Source organism: Papilio polytes, unplaced genomic scaffold (genome assembly GCF_000836215.1).
Source record: "Papilio polytes unplaced genomic scaffold, Ppol_1.0 DF822178.1, whole genome shotgun sequence".
NCBI classification, from domain to species: Eukaryota; Metazoa; Arthropoda; class Insecta; order Lepidoptera; family Papilionidae; genus Papilio; species Papilio polytes.
This window is the reverse complement of record NW_013527026.1, coordinates 3417488-3435570: the sequence shown is the minus strand read 5'-3', so window position 1 is coordinate 3435570 and position 18083 is coordinate 3417488. Positions and strand designations below refer to the sequence as shown.

The following is an 18083-nucleotide window of genomic DNA, read 5'->3' as shown; positions in this document are numbered from 1 at the left end:
TGTATGATAAAAATTTCTCTATTTCTTAAAGTTAGTGAATATGTAGCTTCAAGTGGTTATATAATCATCTTATATTGGGATAGTAAAGCCAGCCACTTATGGCACCGCCGAGCGCGGCGGTCCCGAATCTGAGACAATGCGGATCCTTTGCCAAGTGATTCTAGGTCAGCATGTGACTGGCCCTCGTTACATACAGCTTGGACGAGCTATAGGAATGTCCTGCCAAATTTCTTAACGCAAGTATGCGTCACCGATTAAACCCCCTGACCTATTTATGTAGCGATACTAAACCCATATTACGTAATTGCGGCGCAGGGATTAACTAATAACAAACATCCGTATTAAAAGCCTTGTTTTAAGCACATATTATTATATAAAAGCTTCTAAAACGTAAACATGCGTTATAAAATTATGTAGAGGGTCAGTTGAGAAAATGCAGTTTAATTACTTCGGTTTATTTATCTGTTACTCCGTCAAAATATGTAATGAATTATTTATTAATTTGAAAACCCTTTATAACACTCGAGAGATGCTTAGATATGTTTTAGATCATACTTGAAAATTGGTTAAATAATGCATGCTACAGGATTTTAATATGAAATACATGCAAAACAAATTTCTTACATATTTCCATACAAACATATTGCCCGCTAAATATATCTCTCAGTCAATGTAGCTCGGGGGTGTACCGTTATATCTAATTACCAAGTAATCTGCAATTTTTATGAACAAAGTATGCAATCGATGTCAATCATTTTATTGCAACTGTATATTTTATTGTACGTCTGTTCCAATGAATACCGAAAGTTATTCCTTAACTGTGTCATTGTCATCTAACTCACTAATTTCTTGTGAAAATTTTTAAGGAAACCGCCTGCAATCTTATCGTCGATCGATTAAAATCATTACATGAAAAAAATCGCCGCTATTTTATTGTTACGCTTTGATCATTCTTTATCTAATTAATCGATATGACTTTGATTGTGGTTTTTCATTATTCATATAAAAAGATTCAAGACAATTAGTCTAACATATCCGAACTAGACGATCAGAAAGTGACAAGATGTTTAAAGTGCTGGTACTAGCAGTATGCGGTAAGGAAATATTTCTTTTATTTCTGATCAATCAACATTATAAAGTATTTTTTAAAAGAAATTAACCGAAATCAATAATTTTTCAACTAGGATGCGTTCAGGAGAAAGAAATTCTAACTATTCATGAGCGTATTCTCAAGTTTAAAGATAATTTTATTTCAATATTTATAAAGAATAACAAATAATTAATGTCTACAAGATTGAATTTATGTGCATGATGTGATCACAAACAAAATAGAGAATAAATTAATTTATTTCTTCTTTCTAACATATGAATATCATTTTACATATCTTCAAATGGATGAACATTTCAGTGTACGCCGCAGCGGCGGCCGAGCAACGTAACGGGAACGCGAACCGCTATTTTGTTTACACTAGGTAAATAAAATCAATTAATTCAACAATACGCCACTTTATAATTACTCTACATTATAAAGTAAATAACTTTCGGCCGATTCCTTCTGTTGAAATTAAAAAAAAAAAACAAACAAGTAGCCCATGTGTGCTTCCAGACTATGCTCTACTTAATTCCAAATTTCATCCAGATCCGTTCAAAAATTTAGGCTACTCTAACATACATCTGTCCATCCATGCATCTAAAATTTTGCATTTATATTATTAGTGCAATTGTAATTCAAGTTAAACGCAAACTTTGACCACTTAACAAGTAATTTAATTATAAGATTACTAAAAGTAAAATATTGTTTTCTATAACTAATCTGTTTTTAGGGGAAATTTTAACAATCCACAAGAAATAATCGTGAACGATCTCACGACCATCACTCAATCAGGAGTAGAGTTATCCCGGGACACGGTCCTGTTAATACACGGTCACCAGAGTACGGCGTTCAATTCTTTAAACCCTACAGTCAAGAACGGTAAGATTGTTCAACATTTTAATTCAGAAATTGTTTATTGAACCGTGAATTGCAAAATAAATGAAAACTTTTTAAAAAATCAACCTGATACAATAAGAGTTACTAAACTGAATAATGGATGTATTTTACGCCTCCATTTTAGCTCTTGTTAATTTTCCAACTATTAAATTTTCCCATTCTATGAACTAAAAATTGTTTTGTTTTTTTAAATTTCAGCATACCTACAGAATTTTGATGTTAACGTGATCGTGGTGGATTGGTCGACGGTGGCTCGCTTGGATTATAAACTAAGCGTTACAAACGTCCCCGGCGTGGGCACGGCCGTTGGCGATCTAATCAGCTTGTTGCTGGACGCTAACAGAGTTGATCTACGCAGAATACATATAGTAGGTTTCAATTTGGGTGCTCACGTCGCTGGCTTCGCTGGAAGGAGATTGCAAGGACGAGTTGCAAGAATCACTGGTAACATTCTCCTTATTTGTCATTATTACAAACTTTGTTATATTGGGCCTCTCAGCCTACTTTACTCAAGTATTCGATAAACAAATTCATTCAGAGTATCTTTTTTTACAGGCCTGGACCCATCCGGAAACCAATGGGACACCAATTCGGGCCGTTTATCTGAGAGTGACGCTGAATACGTTGAAGTAATTCATACCGATAGTGAGGGACTTTTCTCTAATGGCCTCAAGGATGCCATTGGTGATGTAGACTTCTACCCGAACGGTGGCAGCAAGCAGCCGGGCTGCGGCCTGTCAAACTCTTGCAGTCACATCCGCGCCTGGGAGTTATTCGCGGCAACTTTACGCGAAGACAACGAGCTATCTGGAAATAGTTGCTCTAATTTCCTACAGTTGTCTTGGAACAGATGTAATGGAGATGCACTCGCGATGGGCGACCACCAGTTTTCAAAACGAGGGTAAATATGATAACATTTATAGATTAAGTTATATTAGTAATCGATAGAGGTGTATAGTCATCATTATTTGGAACGACAATAATTGATGAGTTTGTTTACTTTAATATTCTAAACAGCTTTAAAAGAGATAACCTTTAATTAATCTCTTCAAAGGAAGTATCAAGTCGAGTGAACATCAATTATATTTCTGCTTCCAGGAGCGGTATTTACAGAGTCAATACCCGCAGCAGCGCACCTTTTTAATCGATACGAAAATGAAACAACTTCAAGAGACTCAAATTAAACAAACTGTATTTGTATAAAATTTTCTTAAGGCTATATTCATAATAAATTTTTGTTTACACTTATTTACGTTTGTTTTTTATACTAATAAGTGCACTAATGCATTTTTTAATTTCGATACATAGTTTTTTAGTAATCGTTTGCATTTTATAAAAGTGTTTTTGTAAAAATTTATAATAAAAACCATAACAATCAATATTAAAAGGCTTGATGCCTTCAACGACATAATATTGATTTTTTTCTAATATTTTTTGCTAATCGATTTTTTTATTAAAAATTGACAATCTTTCATATTTATTTTTAATCTCAGATACGTCACTTTTAAACGAATTAACATAACTTTTATTGCATTAGGTTACACAGAGGATAAATAATGATTCTTATCAATTTTTCATATCGTGGGTAATTCACAACAAACAATTAAAAATATATGTAAAATACGTGTATGAATAACTTTATGCAGTTGAAATTATATTTTTTAATATTTAATACCGTAACCAACCCATCCCGACAAAAAAGTGTCATCTCTTGTTTGCTGAAATAAATTTTAGGATTCATAGGTTATTATGTTGAGCATACAAACACATGAACTAAAGTAATAAGTTTAACTAAAGCATGAGTAACATTGGATTTTGTATTAGTAGATCACTCACAAAACTGCTTTTCCTTTTGATTTAATTTGATTGCCGGTAACGATACTCTTTAGTGACGTAAATAACTTATATTACTAGCTGTTCCCTTGCGGCTTCATCCATGTGAAATTATGAAAATTTTATTCTATTGTTTACACTTGTCAAATTATCAATTACAAATGTCAGAATGACATGACATGACATGACCTTGGCAATCTTGCTTCCTTGATTTTGGCAGCAACTTATGGTCTCTTTCCGGCATTAGGGTTTTTATCCATAATATTTACCTCCTAAGTTTAATGGCGTTAAAATATATAGTCTAAAGCGTGACGCAAGTGTAGGGATTTTTATTTAAAAAAGAATTATTCATAAATATGCTGTGATTGCTGACATCCTACGCCACAAAGTAGTGTGTGATTACGCTTTATTATAATAGTATAGATATAGATGTACTTTGCATACTTATACATACAGCTATACCTCCATCTTTTAAGCATACGTTTTCTTGAAATCGTGTGATCTTTTTTCTTATATTTCAACAGTTGTAAGCATGTTTTTTTTTAAATAACACATACGCTACCATCAAAAGATTAAAAATAAAATGACAATCAACTTCCGTAAAGAAGAAAAAACTCTACATGCAATGTAACCACGTATTCTTCGTGCAAAAGCTTTGTCGAAGTTCTCATGATAATTAACAGTCACGTGTTAACTGGAGTACTCAGGTAGTACTGAGGAGATGAGCGTGGTAATCGGTCGGTGTTAGTGCGGCTCTCATCGGCAAACCTTCTGCGCACTGCTAATGGCTAACAAACAAAAAATGCTTTATTCTGTTTTGTACAATTTTGTTTTCGGTGCGAACACACAACAAAAGAAGCATGAACCCAACACCTCGGTCCATTATAAGTTAATGTTATTTTGTATTCAAACAAAAAGGTGCATTTGTATACTAAAACACTTCGTCATTCAAACGTCATACTCTGATGTCGCCCTACGACAAATTACATTACCATTAAGGTCAAACTGTTCGCATAATCACAGATAATACAATACTATTTAATTATCTAACACTGTAATTAACTACCGTTTAATAGCATTTTTCAATTGAAAAATTATAACAGATTTATCTAAATAATTGTACCTTAATAAATTTTTATTACAGAGATATTAAACAAGACATATTTAAAACTAATATTATAAATGCGAAAGTTTAGATGGATGGATGGATGGATGGATGGATGGATGGATGGATGGATAGATGGATGGATGGAAGGATGTTTGTTAGCGTTTGTAGCCTAAACGGCTGAACGGATCTCTATGAAATTTGGCACAGGTTTAGAGCATAGTCTGGAAGAACGCATAGGCTACTTTTTATCCCGGGAATAGTTACAGTTCCCGTGGGATTCATTAATTTAGTTCTTTAATGATAACTCGATCATTCTGCAACGGTGCAACATATCTTATTGAAATTAGGCACAGATATAAACCAAAGTCTGGAGTACACATGGGATAAGGTTCATCCCCGAGAAATGTCCGGTTCCCGAGGGATACGTAGCTTTTTGTTATTTATATAGTTCGTATATTTTCTAATATCACGCGGACGAAGTCGCGGGCAACAGCTAGTATAAAATAAATGATTTATCACACTTTGAGACAAATGTGTAAATATAATTTCTCATTTCTATTCAATTCGACCTTCATTGAAGATTATTCAAAGGAGTTAATCACTATTTAACATTAATTTTAATCAGTTAACCTATGTTAATATATTATTTTACATTACGTTAAGTTTTTTTTTAATGTAAATTAACAGTAATATATAAAAAGGTAAATAATTTCTGTGGACATACTAAAAACAAACGCAAACCTATTAAAGACATTTAAACACGTTTACAATAACAACATATTGTTATTTCAAATGTGTTTAAATATGTTAAAAGATATTAATTTCAGGTGATTAATTACGGCTCCATAACCCACGAGTTTATTCATTTTTATTATTTCGGTTCCTAGATTCAATTTCAAATCTAAGAATTGATGTACCTCTATTTCGGCCTCTATTGACAAAACAACATACATGGTGTCTGTTAAATAATGCAGACAGCCTAGCTTATATGATATATACAAAATTAGCTCATTTTATAAAACAAGATATTTAAACATACTTAATAAAACAATTGCAATACACATTTTATTTATAGAAGCAATTGTGCACGAAATTGTACTCGGTTAAATATATAAGTGGTGGTAATTCCAAAGAACTCCAGTAAACAAGGAGATAACTCGACGTGAGCAAACATCTATGCTTGAGGGAATATCCTTTGACTAAACAAACTTCGCTAACAGTAAATATTTATAATTATGTAAACGTAACATATTTGGCTTTAATTTCCTTGATAATTTTATCTGTTAAACGATACTTGGTAATTAATATAAAAAAAAATTTAACCTATTGTTACGTCGATCTATTAGTCAAACTGAGATGTTAAGTCGAACGTCAACAAGCATGAATCATGATCATCAAAGATCGAACGTATTCGAGTCCGTTTCCAAGAGAACGTTTCGGCATGTGCTTCCATAAAATCCGCTACAAATTCATATTTACATTTTGCTCCTCGATGATTATTTTATAGGAGTTAGACATAAATAAATAGATAATAATAATTACATTCATAAGGAAATTGATGTGCTTCTGACATTTATTGTCTTCATGTTTTCGAAAAGATGCTCTTGTATAACTGTTTAATTAGTTATTCGTCAATTTAATTACAATTGTCATGCATAAGTTCATAACATTTCAATTCAATTTAGCATCGCCAGATGGGGAAGTGAGTCCTAGAATGGGAGCCACGGATGGAGATCAGGAGAATGGGGCGTCCTTTCTCCGGGTGGATTAATAACGTAGTGCTCACGGCAGCATTCTCTGGAAGGTATTGAGGAAAGCCTATGTCCAGCAATGGGCAGACAAAGGTTTATACTAATGTTGATGCTTACTCTAGTCAGGAACCAAACGGACACACTTGGATTAAAAACCGAACTATAAATCCGTTCTCTTATCTGAGTACGAAACATTTTGCCTTGAAAATAATATTTTTTGTCTGCTTCGGAAATCCCAAGTGGACGTTGGTACGACAATATTTATTTTATGAATAATGGAAAAAAAAACATTCAGACTATCATTATGTCATAAGAAGCAAAGCCACGTTAAAGAGAAGACACATTGGTGATCAGTGGTAAGAAAATATAACAGAATCCTAATGTAATTATCGGTGACTAAAATTGTAAGACACGTTACTCAAATAATGTCATTGCGCAAGTACCTCGGTATTACATGGATACGCGAAGTGCCTTGACCACAATGCACGCACAACTATACGAAATATGACCTTTAAAATGCTCAATCTCTTAGACGTAATCTTTGTAAAGCTATACATTCTAGAGGATAATTTGGATCTCTTCCTTTTTATGCCTGGTCCATTTAAAATAAATCCATCAATAATCGCGCGTAAATGAAAAATAAAATCAAAATGTAGTTACCTATGTGTTCTTCAAGACCTTCCTCTACATCTATGCCAAAATTGATCAAGAACCGTTCAGCAGCTTAGGCTATAAACTCTAACAAACATTTATCCATCTATCCGCCCATCTAAACTTTCGCATTTATAATATTAGTAAGATAATAATTACTGCCAATTCCCTTTGCCAACATCATCAAAGTTAGAGAACCTTATCTTAACTTCTCTCTATTAACATTCTACCTACATCAGGATTCCAAACAAAGAACAGAATCATACTAATCATACTTATGTTATAAATCAAAAGTTTAGATGGATAGGATGTTTGTTAGAGCTTGTAGCCTAAACTGCTGAACGGATCTCGATGGAATTTAGCATATATGTAGAGCATAGCCTGTAAGTACATATAGGCTACTTACTTTTGTTTTTTGTTTTTTAATTATAAGCGGACAGCGTCGCGGACGAAAGTTCGTAATGAATAATTTTAATTCACATTGTGACCACTAAAAGGTTGAAGCAACTCATCTTCGTTGACCTTATCAAGGGCGCCCACTCCGATCCCCATTACTTAACGACATAATAACTACTTTTTCACAATGGGTCACATATGTACATGTTTTTGGATGTGTCTGTGTACGTAAACCATAAGGCCTCATAACATGTTTACCATGATGTTAACGTAACGAAGGTAAAAACGAAAAAATAAATGACTGCTTTTAAAACATAATAAATAATATTAAAGGAAGGGACATAAAAGCCTAGTTTAGAAAAAAAAACGTCGTATTTTTTTATTGAAGCAAGATACTCTTAATAATAATTAATCATTTTGTTAATGTTCAAACATATACCTATAAATTTATTTATTACTTTAAAAGAATCTCCGGTATCTTGTTCACAGATCAATCAACAGTAAGATCTAATAACTACAATTTCTTTCAAATAAGTAATTGATAACGAGAAATTTACGAATTAAGGCATACCCATAAGGAAATAAAAATAAGAACGTTGTCTCAGTTCCCTACAGTCTTAACAAATCGTAATATAAATTTAGTAGACATTGCAGTAATAATTCGGACGGAAGAGTGTCAAGGGTAGAGCCGCGGATTTTAGAATGGCGAAAGGATGTCTGCTGCGACCCCTAGGGCGACTGCTTACGGCTAATTTTGTCACGGAAAATTACTAAGGCTTTCTTAAGGATATTAAGTCACAATTCCACGGTGCCGTCTTCTGCGAGAGGACGTGGACAGCTGCATTATCACAGAATGTTTCAATAGTATAGTAGAGTTTACCGGCGGTATTATACCTTTATAACGGTATTGTTTCACTGCCTTAAAATGATAATTGACATATCAATAGAGTTACGTATATTAAAGTATAGGAGAACAGTGTAGTTGCACAATTATTTATTTATCAAAACATTCATAACACTTTAATTCTATATGGTTAGTAACAGTTCATTTTTTCTGCCACTGGAAAACCGCAAACGAAGGATTTATACATAAAAAGGTGATCCTAATTACTTTATGAGTTCAAATGCATTGAATGTTGTAAAAGCTAACGGAAATTTAGATTTTTTTTCCTTTTAAATAATTTGATTTAAACAATAAATTTTTGGATATCTTTTGCGTAACGTAAATCTAACCTAACAATTGCCGGCGATGTCATTTACTTACTTTCAACAAACACTTCGCAGTTTTTCAAACTTGAATAGTTTTAGTACATTATTTTAAGCATAATTCATTCGCAAAATACCAAAAAATGCTAGTAGCCTTCACAATAATTACAATAACCTAGTGAATACGATAATTGAATGCGATGTAATTACAATGATTACTATTTACAATCGCGGTTCAGCCTTTTTAACTAAGTAGGATCTTCAAGCTCAAAGAAACAAAACGCTTGTATATATTTGTTTAAATTAAGATATAACTGGATTCCTTTGTTTTATAACTTGCAAATTCTTGTTTAAACAACGTTTATTTTGTAAGACAATTTAAAAAGTTGGATTTAAATGTTGCAATTTTAGTGCAAGGATTGAGATTTTAGATTTTCATATCAATGTCCATCGTGAAAAGATTAACCTGTGCTTGTATAAATGAAAATAGGTAATAATGTCTTACATCTCTTACTGCTAATGTTACATCAAACATTTTAATGTAGCTACAATAATATCTAAAGTTTACACTTTTCTAACAATAATGATTCCTAATAATGTATCTTTAAATCGGACGGGGTAAGGATGAAATAAAGGAAGAGAGGAAGTGTAAGAGGATTGGCGTATCTGGAGAAACACGTAAAATAACACATTATTAATCAATTTGTAATTGCTATTTTACTATGTATTTTTGTATGTTCACTGTTTTGTGTTAAATCAACTTTTAATACACACATTTAATATAATATACACCAAATAGCTATTGACGATATCGTCAGGTAAATATCATTCAAGGTCTTGTTGACCAGTGACTCTTAGATACCGAAAAATATTAACCATTATTTCCTGTAAATACTGATAGGCTTTATGTGATATGTCAATAAAGATTATTTCAAAATACAATGCAAATTGTTAAAAAATTAATAAACATCCTGAGGCAACTCAATTATCAAAACTCATATTACCTAGTTTACGATAGTAAGGTAAATCTTGCTTCAAAATTAACCAATGACTTTCTCAACATAGAACTGCAGGCGCAAGTAAAAAGCCACCTTGAAAAAAAATGTTTCATCACAGTCTACACTCAGACTAACGTCGAATATATTCGAGAGCAACTTGTTTATCTCGCATTTCATTAACAAATCGCGATTTCGCTGGTCGCCGTTCACGGCCGACGGCGCGCGTGTAAACAATAACATAACCTAAATGCCGCGTAATTTGAAATTAACTGATCGAAATATTTTTAATTATAATATTACTTCTATAACCTGAACACGTTTAATATATCATTTTCTGTTTTATATTTTAATAGTAAAATCATATATTTATATAGTAAAGTCTGAATAAACCGGATTGTTTCTACACAACACGGAGCATAAATGTGTCGGTTACAAAAGCTTACGCTGAGTTCCTCTTACGCATTTCTTACAAGCAAACGTAAACCGCGGCAGTGCTGTGGCGTCCCACAATGTTTAACTTGCAAAATGTTTTTTTAAAACATAGTCGACTATTCCTTAAAACAAGATTGTTTATGTACTGTTTGACGTACGCCCATCTCAATATAATGTCTGTGGTTTTATTGAACAAGGATTTTTCGACTTCCAATGATCCAGATCTCAAAGTTTATTTAACTCTAAAGTGGAAATTGATTACAACATGGTTCAATGTAAGTTTTTTCAGTCCCTTTATTACAACGTATTCGTAAATTAAAAACCGTCATTAACTAATTTTCAGTGAAAATTGATAGCATAAATAATATGGAAAAGAAGTAATTTTCAATAAATGTTTCGCTTTGCTTTTACACATTCCTAAAAATAAAATTATTTTCGCATCTCTGAAAATATCCATCCGTTGGTAAATTATTAATATTTTGAACATGAGCTATAATAAATTAATTTCATGAAACGGTAAATTTGTGAAAGAAACCATTTAATTACTTCTATGAAAACACTTTCAGAATTTAAAACCTCACTGAGATTTTAAAAATGGAGAAAAGAACATTTATAATCAAATACAAAGTACTACTATACTCTTAAATATTATTGTTAGTGTTAATTGTTTCTAATTAAAATCTTTACAATTGAAAATTAATAAAAAAGTATGAACAGAGATGTTTGTTGGAATGGTTTTTAGCAACTTATGGTCTCTTTCCCACATCAGGATTTTATCCAAAAAATTTACCCCCTAAGTTTAATGGCGTGAAAATATATATCCTAAAGCATAACGTAAGTATAGGGCTTTTTATTAAAAAAAGAGTTATTCAAAAATATGCTGTAATTACTGACATCTTAGACAACAAAAAAGTGTGTGTTTACGCTTTATTATATTATAAAATCTAGATATAGCAATTCCTTAACTTCACAATTTTAACAGAAATATAAATAGTAGATCATTGTCAATTAAAAATATCTTCTTTTCCCCAAACAATTTTCGCTCACAAGTTTAAGCTAGTAATACAGTATATGAATAACACAATCGAACCCACGACTTCCCGATCAGTAGAAACCATTAGGACATTGACGCTTATGATGAACTTTAAAAAGGATAAAAACCGATCATGAACTTGTCGATGACATTCGCTTACACCGTATACTACGATATGCTCAAAGACTTGTAAAAAAAGGTCAAGTCCAAACTTGACATTTTTGAGGTTATTGTAATATTATCTCTGCTATAGGTTCAGGAAATTACCTTACGGTAAGTAACTTTAGTTAAGAACGTAATTTTAATACAAGATGAAATGAAATAGTGGATGATTCTTGTTTTAAATAAAAATCTCTTTTCTAATCTACGGAATATCGTACAAGATCATAGAAATTATGGTACCATAGATACCTCTGTTACATTTAATTAACTTTAATTGGCTGTCAACAGCCAGATGTAAAATGAAAAAATATTTATTTTAAGAAAAGAAAAAACCAATTTAAAAATATATTAAGAAAAGGATGATGTACACATATATTTTTAAAATTATAAAAAAAATATTCCTATCAGTTAGGTTAACAGAACGTATCGTAATATGCCTCGATTAGAAAAATCATCTTAGTCATTTAGGATGTAATCACAATGAAATGTACACACACTTAACTCACATATGAGGGAAAATAAACTGATAATCTGGCTACTACACTAACATGTGTAGATAACATATAAATCAAAATCTGTACGATTCACATAATACTCATTATAAAAATGCCCCGTAACACAAACGAGTAGCAAAGGTTAGTATAACATACGCCAATTTGAATATTATAATCGAACCAATTAATTAGGTAATTGCTTATTTGAAACAAAATTCTAATTTATTTTTCAGTTCTTTTTACGTATGCAAAGGTTTCCTGATAGGTAAAGAAGCAAATTAACTTTAGAAATTTCCATTCATTTAAATTCAATGTCAACATTTCATTGTTAACGGTAACTAAATCAAAAGGGTATCAAAAGTATAAACTATTAAATAGTGTTTTAGTTTACATTCCTATATTTTCACAAACACTAACTATTAAATATTTTTACATTCTTCAATTCTACAACAAACTTAACCGTAGTAATAATAAAGAGTTTAAACAATTACATCGGTTTGTGCAATGTCCTAAAGGATTTTTTCTTATTTCAGATTTTGACGATTCCGTACATTCCAATTTGCGTGTACTGCGATTGGCGCGAACTCAAAAGAAAAGTCGACCGCCCCGTGCCGCCAAACGTAGAAAAATTGAAAAATATTCGTGACTTTTACTTTACAAATCTCATCTTGCCGGCTACGTTGGTAATGTTTTTCACTACATTTTATTGCAATAACGGTGGTAGATGCCACTAACACTAACATCTGTTGTACGATTGCACGGTTCAATACCACGACCACACAGAAGACAAGCGTGAAGTGACAAGTCATTCCGACAAAACATCTGACGAGTGCGTATATCATCCATCTTCATTATAAGGAAACGATAGAAAAGGTAGCAGATTTGACGTGGAAGAGGACGCATACAAAGAGGATATTTTCTCACCTAATTTATTGAAAAGAAACCACAAATAATAGTTTGTTTAATGTAAAAATTACTCTGCGATTCGATCTCGAAATCATATTGAATTTATCTTAATGCGATGACAAATGTTTAGGAAGCATTATTACTAAGTGTTTACAAAGTGGCGTCAGTTATTTTGCGTTGTTTAAACTACATGGTTCTATTTTGTGGGCCTTTTATTCATTTTAAATGTGAAAAATGCCTCATTAAGAATATCTCGATTTGCATAATATAAAAATGTGGTTCAAGGCCAAATTGTGAATGCAAAGGTCAACTAAATTTTACTACAATTAAAACTTAATATTTCGCAACTTCACAAATTGTCCAGTCTTTCTTTATATATATTGTGTCATTCCTGTATTATTTTGAACTTTAGGTAAACTGTATTAAGAACGTTATTTCGCTAATTATGTAAGTCCAATATGATTCTTTATTAAAGCTCTGATTTGGTTCTACGAATCCGATTCGAAGTTCGAGGTACGTTACAGAAGAATGAGTTAACCAAATATTTTTCCTTTACTAACAATTTAGTACTTTAGTTACCAAAACATCAACTTTAAAATCTCCATAACATATGATTATTTTTCGTTTTTTTGTGCAACCAGATTCCACGAGTATTTAGTCTTGTAATGTGTTCTTTTAATGTTTTTAGTTTTAAGGTAATTAAGTTACTGTGTTATCATTTAGAATATCATAAAATGCTAAATGACTTATAAAAAAAAGCGTACAAAATGCACTCACGTCACTTATTTCTGCAATGTCAATGTCTGCAATTATTTCTTCTACCATTTCAGTATGCAGACGTACTATTTTGGAACTTATGGAATACGGACAGAAAGCTATTGATGCCGCTGTCTGTCGACAAGTACGTTTCTGTATGGGAACAGCACAGCATGCACACCGCTTCTCTGGTCTTTGTTATATTCGATTTAGTACTGGTGCCTCGACAAAGACCAAAGACATATAAATGGGGTATAATACTTCTATCCATATATCTGACTAGCTACATTTTCGTGTAAGTTTACATATTTTTTATTTTAACTACAAGTTAATAAGTACTTAACGATATACTAAAACAGCCCTTAGTATAAATGATATTATTATTTGCATACTTTTGAAGGTTTGAAGATAAAAGTCAGTTGTAAAAATCTTTATTTTTGACTAACTTATATCTTAACCTTCATAAATACGCAAATAAACTAAAGTAATATAAAAAAGGTTTTAGACATGATGCAGTATTTAACCAAGTGTGTTAAGTCTGCACAAGGTGTTTGTTTCGTTTTATTTCTTAGAACTACGTTTGAGTGTAAGAAAAATATTATATCTCTCAATAGATTTAGCGCCGGAAATATATATTTAGTTACACATAGTTTTTACAAACATACATATAAGACATGTTCTTACATAGCCATGGTCATTCTCTGTTTATTTTTTAGTTATATGCAATGAAAAAAACTTACTCTACTACTTACTTGCTTTACAAATATCTCATTAAAATGGATTAAAACTCGAGAAACTCCTGTAGGTCACAATTGTCAGTTAATAACCGTAGATTTTCATTGCCGTAACATCTGTAAAATAACATAATAATTATTACTATTTGTCTTTGAATAATCTATTTTGACTGAGGAATGTTACTAATCTTACTTTTCATATTATAAATGTAAAAGTTTGGATGGATGTTTGTTAGAGTTTGTAGCATAAACGGCTAAACGGATTTGGATGAAATTTCGCACAGAGCATAATCTGGAAGAACACATAGGCTATTTACTTTGTTTTTTTTTTATACCACGCGGACGGAGTCACGAGCGAAAGCTAGTAACATAATAACATGTTTTAATTCTGTCAACAGATGCCTGACAAGTTTATTGAAAGGAGAATACGTCTATCCAGGGCTGAAATCATTTACGACATTTAAATTTTTCGTATTGACGATCCATATGTTTATTGGCCACTTGTTCTACTATACTGGACAATGGTTTGTCATCGACATACTCTGGGGTCAGAGTAAAAGTGTCAAGGAGATTGCATGAGATCTCTTAAAGAGATAGATAAAAAAATCTACACGTCTTCAAATCTACAGACTGTATATTCGATGACGTCACCGAGTTATTTATTTAATAGACTTCAATTGTCAGTTCCAAAGTCAGCATACACAAAAAATGCTACGCTGAATAGATGTAAAAATTTAGTATAATTACAATAAAATTATTAAAAGGTATTTATAGAATCACAAGATATTAAAGAATAAACAATGAATAAAATTCACAAGAGTAGACGGCAAATTAACATGTTTGTGTAATGTTGCAACCTAAAATAATTAAAAATTGAACATTAAATGAACATTTATGGTTTAGAAATTTTTTATAGTATGTTGCACTTCATTAATATAGGTATGTGATAAAATAAGTATAAGTTAGAACATAACTATGTTATTTATGGGTTGTCATTAAATGTAGATAAAAACATTGATTATTAACAATAAAATATTATTTATGCACTAATTGCCTACGTGTTGCCCACTTAATACTTTGACTTTAGCATAAAGTAAAGGAAAAATGAATGATAAACCATTTTTATTAATTTTACTACTTGTTTTCTTGTTTTTCGCGTCTAGGAACTTTTTTATTGTCTTTCAAAATTAACAATTTAAACTGAGAATATTAGAATATTCGTATTCACAATAAAATTATTTAAGTAAAAAAAATATAGGCTTTTTTACAAGAAGACACTTATCACATTGCAAATAAATCTTTTACTAATAACTAGTAATAAAAAAATATTCACAACAGAAATAAGAAAATTTCAATCATGTTTAACTCGATTTATGATCTTTTGTGTTAATAAAATTAATAGAGAAGGATGTAAAAAGGTGAAATATTATTTAACTACGACATTTTTAAACATAAATATTGCCACAACTAAATTGCAAATAATGTTGCAATGATGTTGGCGAAATTTCGCTATTGAAATAGACGAATAATTTATTAGCATCAGATGGTAAGGACATTAAATCGTTAAACTGGAAGAACCTTACTAATTCTGACCTTGGATGGTATATAAATGGCACCCGTTCCGCTAAACAAGCCGAATCGTAAGAAATGTGTTTGTTGCAAAACAAATAAATAATGATATTAATAAATTTGGTTGTTGCAATCTTACAATCTCAACTGTTTATTTTCAAGGATTTGAATGATGATTAAATTTTAACTTAAATCAGGCAGATTTAATAAGAGACGTGATAGTTGGAAGAAGAATTATAAAATAACAGAAAGACGAAAGGACCTTAACAGTGGAATAATTTTTTTGGCAATCAAATTGGATAAGTTTGATTTTAAATATTGCATCATGTTTTAAGCTTGAAAATTGTATTTTTGATTAAATATATTTTCATTATTGTTTGTTTTTATATTCAGATCCGCAAAATTGTAAAAAAAATCAATTACATAAAATACATCTCCGAAAAAAGTAAATACTTTGAGATATTCATATGTCCTATACTATACGACTACGGTATCTTTTTAATGTAGGAACAACTTCCTATAAACGGTTAATTTCCAAATCCTTGATTTTTTTATTTATAAGTTCAGTAAGGTCGAATATAAGAGCGACGACATTTGACTACACCTTGTTTTTTTTACAATGATTAAACTAAAACCTGTAGGTTGTAATGATAGAAAACAATCCTTTATTGTCCTAATTATGTAGGAGGTTTAATCTGGTATAACCTAACAAAAGTAACACGCAATATTTTTCAAATAAATAAAACGGAATAACTGTATAAATACGCCAAGAGAAAGAAGAAAAGAAATGACTTATAATCCATGGGTAACAACTATTACAGCCGTATATTCTTATTCTAACCGAAATTTGATTCTAGTTCATTAGGCAGACCAGAGGGCATTTAAGGAAAGACACCTTTTGCTATCTCATTCGCCTTTGTCGAAGTTTTGTCAAAGCGAAGTTAGTACATAGGACAAAAGGAAACTCGGACACACACTGTGTTTACAAACGCCTGCCCGACTATAGACTGTGCAGCTGTTTCTTAGAATTGCGGTCAGTAAACTCGCAGGCAAATAAAAGTGTACCCTCGTAAAATTGAAAGTGCCTTACAAATTTTAATAGCTAATACTTGTTAAATGTGTTCTGCAAAAATAAAAGGTTTTGCAAACCTTACAACCGAATTGTACTAAAGTAAGCATACTGAACTTGATCAAACGTCTTCAAGATATGATCCTCTATTCTTAATTTTAACAGAAAATTTAAATTACAGTTATATTTACACAAAACAAACTGGGTCTATAGTAAAGCAGAGTCGTGCAATGTCATTTAATAATGATGGTACATCCGTATCCGACCCTTTCTTATCTTATCGCTTACGAAGGATTTAGCGGCTGTTAAACTATTTTATACTTTACAATTAATCCCTCACCCTTTATTTGGTACTGACACTATACCGCACAAGCTCCTTAGATATACATATATCACCCATAAAATATTCAAAAACTGAACTATTTTCTCCCGCACAATGAATGATTAACCATTGTCAGAATTTGTTTAATCTACTACTTATTTTTATGCCTCAATATTTAGCTTAGCTTTACTAATATCTAGCTTTCGCCCACGACACCGTCAGCATGGAATTTAAAAAAAAAACAAAAGCAATTAGCCAGTGAGTTTCACCAACTAATCACTACATCTATGCCAAATTCCATTGAAATCCTTTCAGCAGTTCAGGCTACAAATTCTAACATCCATCTAAACTTTCGCATTTATAATATTAATAACTTACTCATATTAATAAATGCCGTCCACAATCAAAGATAATGAACAAAGAGAACGCAATATGTCACGAAAAAGGATAAGTATTGTGTGTTTGAAGAGAAGAGGGCACAGCGTGGGACTTATAGAGCCATTGTCGACGCTTTGTAGGTCTAATAATATCAAAACATCTTACCGGAATTACATTTAGGGTGAAACTAAACGTATTGTGTCTTTTACAAAGGATTTCAATGACAACCCAAAATTTCTTCATTGTTCATTTACGAAAAAGGAAAGTCTTCAAAAGTTACTTAAATAGAACTAAG

The 18083-nt window shown here is 31.5% G+C and overlaps 2 protein-coding genes across 2 annotated transcripts; both read left to right on the top strand.

Annotated features, from left to right (window-relative positions):
• The first annotated feature begins 1041 nt into the window (after nucleotides 1-1041).
• On the top strand, nucleotides 1042-3238 carry LOC106106710 (pancreatic lipase-related protein 2-like). Its single transcript, XM_013287346.1, has 6 exons — nucleotides 1042-1094; nucleotides 1409-1472; nucleotides 1824-1972; nucleotides 2189-2434; nucleotides 2546-2891; nucleotides 3089-3238. The coding sequence occupies exons 1-6, from the start codon at nucleotides 1064-1066 to the stop codon at nucleotides 3132-3134; spliced, it is 882 nt and encodes a 293-aa protein (XP_013142800.1). The 5' UTR covers nucleotides 1042-1063; the 3' UTR covers nucleotides 3135-3238.
• A 6995-nt stretch (nucleotides 3239-10233) lies between these two features.
• On the top strand, nucleotides 10234-16392 carry LOC106106711 (androgen-dependent TFPI-regulating protein-like). The gene is made up of 4 exons (XM_013287348.1): nucleotides 10234-10640; nucleotides 12588-12737; nucleotides 13791-14011; nucleotides 14849-16392. The coding sequence occupies exons 1-4, from the start codon at nucleotides 10443-10445 to the stop codon at nucleotides 15027-15029; spliced, it is 750 nt and encodes a 249-aa protein (XP_013142802.1). The 5' UTR covers nucleotides 10234-10442; the 3' UTR covers nucleotides 15030-16392.
• Nucleotides 16393-18083: the final 1691 nt, after the last annotated feature.

What these genes read in the sequence shown, in the direction of transcription:
- LOC106106710 (XM_013287346.1), top strand. Translation starts at nt 1,064, where the DNA reads ATGTTTAAAGTGCTGGTACTAGCAGTATGCG. An exon ending in GCTGGTACTAGCAGTATGCG is followed by an intron (nt 1,095 to 1,408) that starts GTAAGGAAATAT and finishes TGAACATTTCAG; the next exon opens with TGTACGCCGCAGCGGCGGCC. An exon ending in CACCAGTTTTCAAAACGAGG is followed by an intron (nt 2,892 to 3,088) that starts GTAAATATGATA and finishes TTCTGCTTCCAG; the next exon opens with GAGCGGTATTTACAGAGTCA.
- LOC106106711 (XM_013287348.1), top strand. Translation starts at nt 10,443, where the DNA reads ATGTTTAACTTGCAAAATGTTTTTTTAAAACATAGTCGACTATTCCTT. An exon ending in TGATTACAACATGGTTCAAT is followed by an intron (nt 10,641 to 12,587) that starts GTAAGTTTTTTC and finishes TTCTTATTTCAG; the next exon opens with ATTTTGACGATTCCGTACAT. An exon ending in TCATCTTGCCGGCTACGTTG is followed by an intron (nt 12,738 to 13,790) that starts GTAATGTTTTTC and finishes CTACCATTTCAG; the next exon opens with TATGCAGACGTACTATTTTG.